At 37.3% G+C, this 12,111-nt stretch overlaps 1 protein-coding gene across 9 annotated transcripts in view; it reads left to right on the plus strand.

Moving 5' to 3' along the window:
* The window catches only part of DLGAP1 (DLG associated protein 1), a 391,290-nt gene that overhangs the window by 246,594 nt on the left and 132,585 nt on the right, over positions 1-12,111 (plus strand). For 8 of the 9 annotated variants that reach the window (XM_040695516.2, XM_015282557.4, XM_015282556.4 and 5 more), the window contains one exon: positions 4,704-5,729. In XM_040695516.2, coding sequence (XP_040551450.1) covers positions 4,776-5,729 — 954 coding nt within the window. In that variant the 5' untranslated portion in view covers positions 4,704-4,775. Of the gene's footprint in view, positions 1-4,703; positions 5,730-6,464; positions 6,681-12,111 lie in introns of those variants that run through there. The other variant, XM_025147883.3, reaches the window with a different exon arrangement.

Below are 12,111 nucleotides of genomic sequence, written 5' to 3' on the forward strand. Positions count from 1 at the left end.
CAATGATGATCTAGTTTCAACCCCGTTGCTATGTGCAGGGTTGCAACCACCAGACCAGGCTGCCCAGAGCCACATCCAGCCTGGCCTTGAATTCCTCCAGGGATGGGGTATCCACAACCTCCTTGGGCAACCTGTTCCAGTGCATCACCACTCTCTGTGTGGAAAAACTTCCTCCTAATATCTAACCTAAAACTGTCTCAGTTTAAGACCATTCCCCCTTGTCCTATCACTATCCACTCTCATAAAAAGTCGTTCCCCCTCCTGTTTATATGATCCCATCAAGTACTGGAAGGCCACAATGAGGTCTCCCTGGAGCCTTCTCTTCTCCAAGCTAAGCAACCCTTGTTCCTTCAACCTTTCTTCATAGGAGAGGTGCTCCAGCCATCTGATCATCTTAGTGGCCCTCCTCTGGACCCAATCCAAGATCTCTGCATCCTTCTTGTGCTGGGGGCCCCAGGCCTACACCATTACTTCAGATGGAGCCTCACAAGAGCTGAGTAGAGGGGGACAATCACCTTCCTCTCCCTGCTGGCCACCCCTTTTTTATTCCTTAATTCTGATAGTTACCTTAGTAGTTACTGATTTTACACTTTACATTATGCATTATAATTTCAATATTGCAGCTTGCCTTACTCTGATCACAAACTGCTACAACTCAATCAGATTGCTGAAAATGTTCAATGTTGACTCTTCATACTGACCCTATATAACAAATTTCTAGTTATGAAAGTTTGTAAGTCTCTAATGGCCATGTGCCAGTTTTCATTATATTAGTCATTTTGAGTTATTAATTATCTATTATCTACTATCTATTACATTCTCCTGTATTATCTACTTACTCTCTGTGTACCTATATATATATTATTTTAGTGAAAGCATTTGCCACCTCATTGTTTTTCACATTTTCCTGTGAAAATGTAAGCAATGTAATTCTTCAGCCTTGTGAGATAAAACTGAAAGGGCAATGTCGCATATCACTAAATCTTTTAGAAGGGAGAAGTTTTCACATACTTCCAAAAGAGAGTACATATATCTCCAAGAAGACATGTTTTATGAATAAATTTGGAATACAGTGTAGTTAATTAAATAAAATTTGTCAAAGTTTGTGTAATTTGTGCATTCAGTTTTTGTTATTTTGCATGCATTTTCCCTTTAATTACATTACAATCTAGCCACTAAGTTATACCAATGAATTATTGTGCATTAGGGACATTATATTAGCAGCAAGGATGAATATATTTTTGTACTTCTTAACTGAGGCATCCTCAAGCAAACAGAAGCAAATATAATGTGATTGCTCAAAATAATAAGCATTCTTCAACCTTACAGTTCTGCATAAATTTTTGTCCTTTACTCCATGCCATCAGGTGTTTCTGGTTTGCTGTCTTAAAACTGCTTTCATTGTTTATTAATATGCAATATGTTCATCAATTATCATGTCTTAGTTCATGAGTAATGTATTGTTCCTAATTTGGACAAGAAATAGCTAGTTCTCGTGGTCTTTAATCACAATTGCACATGATAAAAAAAATACAGTATCTGTCCCTCAGTAAATGTTTCCTCTGCGATTGCAGCAGAAAAGCTCTTCTAATGCATTCTATCTATGTCCAAGAGTTGGGAATAAATAGTTTTTGCTCTGAATTAGAATTTCTCCCAGCTTTTAGAAATTTTACCGTTTACTTCCTACACAGGTTGGTGACTCCCATTCCTTTTTTGATTTGGTTTGTCCATTACTCTCTGGCTCAGGTAACTTCCCTTTTTTTCCTTCATTTTTCAATCTGCTATTCCTGGAAAGCTTTATCCTCCTTTTTTTTTTGTTCTAACTTTATGATCTTTTGCTTTCTAAGCATACCTTCTCTGTTTTTACCTATCTGTTCATCTGATTTCTTTTGGGCAGATCATATTCTCTGTTCTTGTTTTTTGGGTTTTTTTTTTTCTTATTTCTCCAGTACTTCGTTATGCAAGATTCACTGACAGCTGAGACTCAGAATGAATGTAGAATTGAATGTTATCTTTTCTCTTAAACTTTTCCACCATCCTACATGCCATCCAAGCTCATATAGCACTGCTTAGCCAAGCTTGTTATATCTTCCTCCACAATTTATGGAAAGCCCGTCTCTTTCTCCCTGCTCTCTGTAACAGACAAATGCCATTTTTCATAAGCATTTTCAATTTTTAAGAATTCTTGCCCAATCTCCTTAGCATCCATATTGCCAGTCCATCCAACATGCAGCTGGTGACATTGCTACTCTCATCAGTCAAACCATACTCATATTTTTAAAACTCATCTTTATCTTCAAAATGTGCCAAGCTATTCTGCCCCCACCCATAAATCAGATTGTTCTTTGTGTTTTCTCAATCCAACCATTCTGCTCCAATAATGTACTAGGATTAAATGTTCTTAATTATTCTATTACATCCCCTGTACCTGTCATGACTTCACTATTCTGTAAATTATTGATCCTTTCAGTTCCTTGTCTATATACTCTCATTTTCCACGTTACAAAATAAATAAATAAACAAATAAATAAGAAAATTAATAGCCATACAGATAACAAAAAAAGAAAAAGGAAAATACATCAATAGTTCTGTTTCACTTTACTGCACTTCTTGTATGGCCTACTTTTCTATTGTTAACATTAAGATAATCAAATTAATCATCTCAGTGACTGATGCATGATTGTTAATGGATTAAAATAAAAATTAACTGGCTAAAGCCTTATTTTCATAATCTTCCAAGTATGAAATATAGACATCTATTCATAGAGACCCAAAACTGGCAGATTTCTATTTGGTCTTTATATCCTTTGGTGGTATTTTTTTGATGGGATATTCTTGGTCAATTCACATTTTTAATGGTTCAAGTAATGGATCTGCTACTACATCCCTTTGGATGTTCCCTGTTACACAGTCTAACAGATTACATTTTTAAGGAAGTTGGTGAGGATATAAAATGTTCTTTAGAACTGACACTGTCACTACAGTCAAATTCACAAGGTCAGCTCTCTGCATAAATTATTTTTGTTCTTTTAAAAGAGCCTTAGACCACAGTGCTCTTCAAGTAAGCCAGTGAACTCATCCATTTGGAGTATTTGAAGTGCCTTTTTGTGGTATTTTAAAAGCTGGATTTGGAATTCAGGATCTCCTGAGAATGAAAATTTTCTGCAGTGCAGGAACACAGTGAGGGAGAGTGAAATGAAGGACATCCACTCTAGCTTTGAAACATGTAGAAAAAGCTCACTAGAGTTTCAGGATAACATTAAAAAAATGTTCTGATGAAATGCAGAATATGCTTTTTCAGACTGACATCAACGTAAGCTATTTTAGAAAACTTAATAGTTGGCAATTTGCCAGTAGGTACAATGTATACAATCTGTTAAATAATGAACTTCATCTGAAAGAATATTGGAGGGATACGGTGAAAAGCTGTTTGCTATGCATGTCTATCCATACTCCAGGAAAGATCTTAAGAGTGACATTTCTGGATGTATGACTTGATTCGCCATGCTGAAAGGGAATAAGGCAGCTGAGTGACTCACATTCCAGTTGTGTGTAGTATAATAGGGCATCCTCTATAGTCTCGCATCGGCCCATGAGGAGCTGAGATGGCACCACAAGAATGTTTTGCCACATCTGAAACACTGTAATTTATACAATAGCTCTGAGATTTCAGTGGCAGTTGTGTACAGACTTTTGCTAGTGGTTGAGCTGTAATGAGGACATCTGACTTCAAACTGAGTGGTTATTATATCACTTGTGATGAAGATTTGCGTTTTCACCTTGTAATTAATAGTCTATAACACTGTGACTCACTTCAGGGACAAATAACTGGAAGTGGGTATTGAGCACTGAAATTCCTTAGGCTGTTAAAGCAATGTACGCGTGTTGTCTATACTAATTCTCCTGATGGTAGAGAGTGTAGGGGTATTTAAATACCGCTTAGTACTCTGAAAAACTATGGAAAATACACTCAAGCCATGCGTTGTAAGAGTAAGATTGTATTTTTACAAGTAGGAGTAAGTAAATAGATAAAACAAATTAACCCAAAAGTAAACAGATAGTTTGGCTTCATCTTGATGGGTAGAGAAATGTTTAATTATTTTAGAATTAATTTGAAAAGATATTGCAGAAATAAAATGTTGGTATTTTCTGTAAATATTTACAGCACAGGCAGGCAACATGGACATAAAGTAAAACTGCTCCTGAACAAATACACACTGGAGCCAGAAGAATATTTCCCAGCAGTTGCACTATGCTTTGTATTTAGCCCAAAGTAAACACAAAACACTCCATTAGGGAGATGATCTCTCTTAATGCATTCATTTGATCATGAAAACAAGCAGATGAGCAACTGAGGCCTCTTAGGAGGTTCCTGTCCATGAATGCTTTCAGGACTGAGGTTTTAGAGTACAGATAGTGATACTTATCTTGCCGTGGATTAGTGAGGAATGGTAAGTTTCATATCAGAAAAGGTTCTTGCATCTGTTTTCTAGCTGGGGAAATAAGATCATTTTGCTTATATGTTACTTAAGTATCCTGTATCACTATTGGCATGGAAGAAAAAAAAAAAGTGATAAAAAGAATCAGAGAATGTTTGTTCCAATTATTTTCATAACTAAAAACAATGAAGGCTAAAAGTACACATGCTGTTTACTCTCATAGCTTGAGTATCTCACGGCTTCTGTTGTATTTCATTCTTTCAGGCCTTTCCCTGAGGTCTGCCTGCCGCATAGCCATACGTATTAGATGACTTTGGGACTTGCATTACATCAGCGATGAAGGGTTTATCTAGCAGCCGTAGTCATCATCATGGGGTTACCTGTGACCCTCCGTGTGACAGCCTGTCACATCACTCGGACAGGAAGCCATACCTGTTAAACCCGGTGGACCCCCATCCTGCAGACCACCCTTATTACACTCAAAGGAACTCTTTTCAGGCAGAGTGCATGGTGCCCTACAATGATCAGATTGCCAGCAGCACGTTCCCTCGGAGACACTACAACTCCCACCATGAACTCAAGGATGAGTGTGCTCTGGTTCCCCATGGAACTGCCAACAAGACTAACCGCATTCCTGCCAACCTTTTGGACCAGTTTGAGCGGCAGCTGCCTCTGAATAGGGATGGCTACCATACTCTGCAGTACAAGCGGACTGCCATGGAGCACCGCAGCGACAGCCCAGGGAGGATCCGACACCTGGTTCATTCTGTCCAAAAGCTCTTTACCAAGTCCCATTCACTGGAAGGACCATCCAAGGGAAGCGTCAATGGGAGTAAAGCGAGCCCAGAGGAGTCACAAACGATGAGGTATGGGAAGCGCAGCAAGAGTAAAGAAAGGCGGTCAGAAGGTAAGCCCAGATCCAATGCATCAGGATGGTGGAGTTCAGATGACAACTTGGACAATGATGTTTGCATTTATCATGGTCCCAGTGGGGTAATGACCATGGGAAGATGTCCTGATCGTTCTTCTTCCCAGTACTTTATGGAAGCCTATAACACTATTAGTGAACATACTGTGAAGTCATCCAGAAGCAATAATGATGTCAAATGCTCTACCTGTGCTAACCTGCCTGTGAATTTGGACTCCCAGTTAATGAAGAAAAGCTCTTGGTCCTCTACATTAACCGTGAGCAGAGCCCGTGAAGTTTACCAGAAAGCATCAGTTAACATGGACCAGACAGTGGTGAAGGCAGAGACGTGTCAACAGGAACGGTCATGTCAGTACCTCCAGGTACAGTGTGGAGAGCTGATTGCTGTTAACTGTGCTCTGCCATGTCACAGGCGTTTGTGGGGGATGGAGGTTAGCTCCAATATTTCAGCTTTCCTGAGAGGTATCTGATCTCCAAACAAGGGGTGATGTGGCTGAAAATAAATGTTTTCTTTTTCTTTTTCCTTTTTATTTTATTTTATTTTTGTCAGTATTCAGTATTTCAAAGAAACCATTTGTGTTGGTACAAGCTTAATTTTTTTCATGTGGGAAAAATAAGACCATTTTGTGTACTTTTTGCATTTATAAAGCAGTCACAGTAGGGGTATAGAGAATGTGATCTTGTAGTGCTTGTAGTTAGCATTACAATGTCAATTAACTGAATGTTACCAGGATACAAATTCTTTGATTTCTGTAATTTCAGGATTTGCCTCCATTTACTGCTTGTTTTATTATGAAAGCTTTTGAGACCCTTTTGAGGAACTTTGTGGTACCTTAATACTTTCTGCAGCAGGAAAAATCTGTGTTCCTTTTTGCCACTGAATATAAATTCTCATAAAATTCTTATTGCAAACTGTCCAGATTTGTTTATCTGGCTATCCCTCTTTTCCATGGCTTTGAGTCAAAAATATAAAAGCAAAAGGTTGAAATTATTGCTTGTTCTGATTATACATTTTAGGAGTACATCACCTACTCCCTCACAAGCTGTTTGCAGTTAATACAGCGTCACTATTTTTCACCAGTATTGTATCTTTAAATGTCAAGAATCAGATGTCTGCTCTTGGAGCTATCATACTGCCGGTGAATGTTTGTGGCAGGAACATGGATCAGAAAATATTAAAACAGTTTCACTCTTAGAACAGCTGTGGATAGCTTTTATGCACTTTAAACAGAGCACTTATGGCACATCTAAGTGTGTGTGTACGATGGAGCAACGTTGCGGAGAGAAGAGAGAAGACCATGAGGAAAAAGGAGGTTTGCTAAGACAATTTGGTTTCATTTTACTGTAGTGGGACTGTTGTCTATTTGTATAGAAACTGTAATGAGTTTTCTTGTATGGGTGCTTTAATGTCAGCTTCCACATTCTGTTGTTTAAGTCAGTATGCAGAGAAAGTGTAGGACTGAGGCATCCACATTTTAAAAAATTATCTTAAAAAGTATTAATGAATGGCATGTAAAATAATTCTAAATGCCAGCTTCTGGGATTCTGAGCTTTAAATGTAAAGAAGAGGATCAGTGTATTTTCTGTTAATCTGTGGGGGATTGGGGTGTTGGACAAGGGGGTAATATGAGCACTCAGTATGTTTACAGCTGTGCATATGGACTGGGGAGAGACAGAGGTTTCAGAATAGCCTAAGGTTGCAACCTTTTGAGATTTTCTGCATTAAGTCTCTTTTGTCTAAATTCTGTAAGGGAAAAGAAATTGTTATTTTAGACTTGATTATTGTGATTACTTCAGACTTTGAGATTTCTTTTATTGATGTTTTTGTTTACTCCTTCAATCTTCCTCTCCAGTTTTGATAAAATAGCTGACAACTCAGTATGTGACCAGATAGCAAGAAAAGAGCAAAAAACTGTGCCAGCATTAGCTTTAAATGAACACCTCCATAGGGACTTTCAAACAATGTTTAACTGATGGGAATAGACTCCTGAAGTGGAATTTGAGGATATTATCTTTGTCTGCATGAAATAGATGTCCAACAGTTGTCAAGAGAAGAAATTAGAATAACTAGATTCTCACTTTGTTTCTTATACTGATTATATTCTCACTCGTACTTTTGTTGTGGTTTCCCATTTCATTTCATTTCATTTTTTCCAATTCTGTGCTTGTTTAAAAAAAGTCAGGGAAATATAACTGAACTGAAACCATTTAAAAAAAAATAAGATCTTACTCAGATTTTGATTAACATTGGAAATATTCAAACATCACATGGTAGATTTAAAGGAGTAGATTGGGATTATTCTTCTCCCTTGGTATCTTAAAAAGATAATGAATGGATATAGACAGTAGAAACTCAGTCTGTTTTGTTGAATTCATCCCATTGCCTTTCCCTTCACTGCATCACTCATCTTTTTACGCTGCAAGCCCTCTGGGACTTGGACTTTGTTTCCTTTTGTGTTTCCCCAGTGCCCATCACAATGGAGGGCAGAATGTAACTGAGGCCCTTTGGCTATTCTGTAATATAAATATATATTAACAATGGTAGAGTATCCCTCTGTCCATGGGATGTAGAAGCATTCTGAATATCAGTTATTTTCCCGATGACCTTCTAATCATTGTACTAAAGAACTAACATCCTGTGTTGTTAGAACAATTAGGAATGCACTAAATGATATAAAAGCTACTTAGCTGCTAATTCATATCGGTACTGGACAACTCTGATAATGATTTTAATTAAACAAAGCCTCTTTGTTGCTTTATTTAACTCATTAGATGTTAAATAGATGCTCTTATCAACTCACTTGTAATTTAAGCCATCGTTTATTGCCCAGGACATAAACTCTCTGATCCTTGAAGGAAGAAACTATTTTGTCCATGCAAACTGTTCTTGTGGCAGTATCTGGATTCACTGAAAGAGTGATGCTTTCTCAAACTCATAGTACAAAAAAATAAAAAAATAAAAATAAAAAAAAAGAAAGCCTGCAGCTTTGACTATGTCAGAAGTCACAGATAAAATCAAAATCAACTTCATTTCTGCCTGAAACAGTTTTTACCACAAAAGTATCTGGATGAATTCTCAGTGTAAAGACATGGAAATAACAATTATCTCACTTAGTGTGATATTTTCCACAAAGCCATTCTGTGAAAGGAGCTGGCAGTTGCTCATGTTACAGATGGGCTTATTTCTCATAACTTGGAATTTGGACCATGTGCAGCGTCCTCCCGCATCGCAGACTTCCCTTACCCCAGCAGGCTCTGCTCCCAGTTTGCTGCTGAAGTGCAGTGTCTGAGTTTGAGGGGAGGGAACAACCAGGGAGGCTTGGCTGCAGTCTGTGCCTCTGTGACCTCTGAAAGGTTTATTGGCTCATGGGATGGTTTAAAGATGGTCACACAAACTTTTTCTTTCAGTGACGTTTAAGCATTGGAATACTTTTTTCTCTCTTCTCTCTATTTCTCCTTTCAAGAATGAGGAGCTGTAAAGTAGAAAGATGAGATCCTTTATTGAGCTGCTTTTTACTTGAGGAAAAGTATTTTTATTTGATATAGGTTTGATTGATTTGAAGGAAGGTGAGAAGGAACTGTTTTTTTTCTCTTAGTTATTATTCAAATGATTTCCCCAACTTGGGATAATAATATACAAAGCAGTGGACAGTTTCCACTTTTCTAGTAGCTCCTCATTTGTAATAATTAAGATTAAGCAAAAGAAGACTAAATATAAGCAGTTATCTTTTTGTGCAAATATTGGAGTCTAAATACACTAGTAGATATTTTTGACACTTTTGTTTCGCTATGAATTCATGATTATTGAAGCTAATAGATATCAAATACATGACACAGTTTGTCTCTAATGACAATTTTGCTATTCAATATGCCCTGTAATTGCTGCTCCTTCAGTCCTTGGCCCATTTGTTAAGAGATGGAGAAGAATTCAAAGAACGATATTTTTTGTATTATTCCTCTTTTCTTCCAATGTGAGTCAGTCATATGTTTTCTTTTGACCCAATTCGATGAGACTGAAGTCAGTTGTGTCAGATATTCAGGTCTGAGGAAGGACGCTTACTCCTGAAAGCAAAGCTGAAGTGTGGTAGGTGGAGACGACTGTGCCATCATCTGAGCTCTGCATTTGCATCAAAATCCTTTGGTGGGAGACTATGGGAAATACTATAAAAACTGTAAGCCAACTTTCTGGATGTGATAAGCATTTCCTGGTTTTTCAAAGACTGGATCTGGTGGCGGACGATTCCGGTTGGTACAGTGCTTAATTTCCTATGGGAAGGTTGACGGTAATGTGCAGGATGTCCTGTAGTGTTAAGTAACTCAAATAGTTAAAGTGACTTGCTTTCTAGTCTTAGAAAAGGCACTTCCATCATTTCTTAGGAGACAGTGCTCATACCAAGCCTCTTTCTGTTGTCTGTGTCCATGGGTCACCAAATATGCAATATGACCTCATCCTAAATCAGGACAGTAATAAAGATCGGGATCTGTCATAGTATTTGTTCATGTGGCATATTTAAATTGCAAAGTGCTCGTCCTTGAGATACAGAAGTTCGTTAGGTCTGTTATCTGTGAAAGTCAATCTGCATTTTCAGCTGTTCTCTACTTTTGCTTCATTTGTGTTGCCTGCGTTTCTGTCACCACTATCATATTCAAATTAATCTTTCAGCATATCCTTGACTATATGTGGAAGTTGTTTTTTAATGTCCACTAATGCTGATCCTCCATTTTTCATGCATCCAAAGACCTGTGTTTTTCTCTCTTAATCGGTTGTGAATTAAAAATAAATTGTCTATGATTCCTCCTGCAATTTACCAGTTAGATTTAAAAAGTATATCAGGTGCAAGTTTCAAATGATGTTATTCAACTCGTATCATGCATATTTTTTGCAGTAAAGCTAGTGAAACAATTTAAACAAGCAATTTTGAAATAAAATGCCACATCTTACAATATAGTCTAGGGCATGTACCAGGTAAAGGAATAATGAACATATAGAAATTGATAAATGTCTGTGATTTTTAAACAAATTACTAACTAGATACATTAAATCTGAAAAAATAATGTATTATTCACACAAAGCTCATTTATTTCCCTTTGAAAAGTGCTAAGGGATGGTTACCATGAGTAATGAATAAAGTTACGGAATCTGGGGGCACTTGGAGGTAATAAATAAAGCCAAAAAAAATGCTTATTTAGAAAAAAAAATACATTAATAAAAAATAATTCCAATAAACCTACATCGTGGTAATTTAGCCTACCTTCAAATGTTGGTAAGATGCCTTTACTATACTGATAGAAAAAGGAAAATGTTTCAGTACAGTCATCCTCTTCATCCTCACAGTGCATGAATTTACCTTTCCAAAAAATTGTCAACTGAAAGAATGGAGAGAATGATATTGCTGTATATTTCACCTTAAATACTGCTGTGTTCTCATTCAGTTAATTAAAATCTGGACTGACCTTTGGCTTCTGAGTAATGCAGTAATGGAGCCCACCTAAGTACTGAGAGCTCAATGTCAGTACGTCACACTTAGTGTGATTTTATCTGCCTGAGTTTCTTAGGTTGTCATTTTCTATCCCGTGGTTTTATCCTCGTTCTGTAACTTCTTTATATTGAATATACTGGCACTAATGTTATTTTTTCCAGATTAACTTGAAGAATGATTCTCAGTTCATCCTGTTAGTGTCCTTTTGTTCTCATAGTTCATTCACTGAAGAAAATAATTCTGCCCATTTCTGTATTGCTGGCATACAGTATAGAGGATTTATCAACATACTTAGGTTACGCTACGTTATATATACTGTTATTATTGAAAATATTTGTGAAAGCTACGGATTCAGCTAAGTGAGCGCTTGTTATCTATTTCAGTTCCTCATGGTATAAACATAGATAAGATTTGATTCAGTCATAGATTTGACTCCTTCCTGTAGTACAAAATATCTGGAGTGTTCTAATCTGATTATTTTCATTAGTTTTAGTTTTACTGGAAGGAAAAAAAAAAAAGATAAAAAGAAAATAAAAATGTTCACAAAAACTGTCAAGACAAAGCCAGTCAAGCAAAGAGGATCATTTCAATCTATATCCGAATTCAAAATTCCTAACATTTCCTGCAGAGACTTGCAGAGTGGGCGAGAAAAAAAGCACTGAGTAGTGACATGCCTTCCTTATTCAGTGTGAAATACTAAGGAATATTTCTTCTACATCTAGTTGTTGATTTTGTTTGTTTCTTCCTTTCAAGAGTGGAATCTGTAGCACAGATCTTGAGTGGGGAATGCCACCATGTCAGGAGAGTGGTTTGAGATATGGGCAGCTGGTTTCTGTTCTGCTCAGCAAAGGCTCCTGCGCTGTATCTGTTGTACAGCTAAGCTTCTATCTAGTAGTGAATTAAACAACATGAACATGAATCTGTTATACATTGTTTCTACTTTCATGCACATACCCTGGGTTTATGCAATGGACTGTCTTGTTTGGGTGGAGGGCAAAGTGATTATATGACTTAAAACCATAGAATCATAGAGCTGTTGAATTGGAAGGGATCCACAAAGGACATCTAGTCCAACTCCCCTACAATGAACAGGGACGCCCACAGCTAGATCAGGTTGCTCAGAGCTCTGTCCACCCCTACCTTGTGTAACTCCTGGGACAGGGCATCCACCACCTCTCTGAGCAACCTATTCCAGTGACTCACCACCTTTATTGTAAAAAGTTCTTCCTTATATCCATCGAAATCTTCCCTCTTTTAGTTTGAA

Source organism: Gallus gallus, chromosome 2, assembly GCF_016699485.2.
Source record: "Gallus gallus isolate bGalGal1 chromosome 2, bGalGal1.mat.broiler.GRCg7b, whole genome shotgun sequence".
NCBI lineage: Eukaryota > Metazoa > Chordata > Aves > Galliformes > Phasianidae > Gallus > Gallus gallus.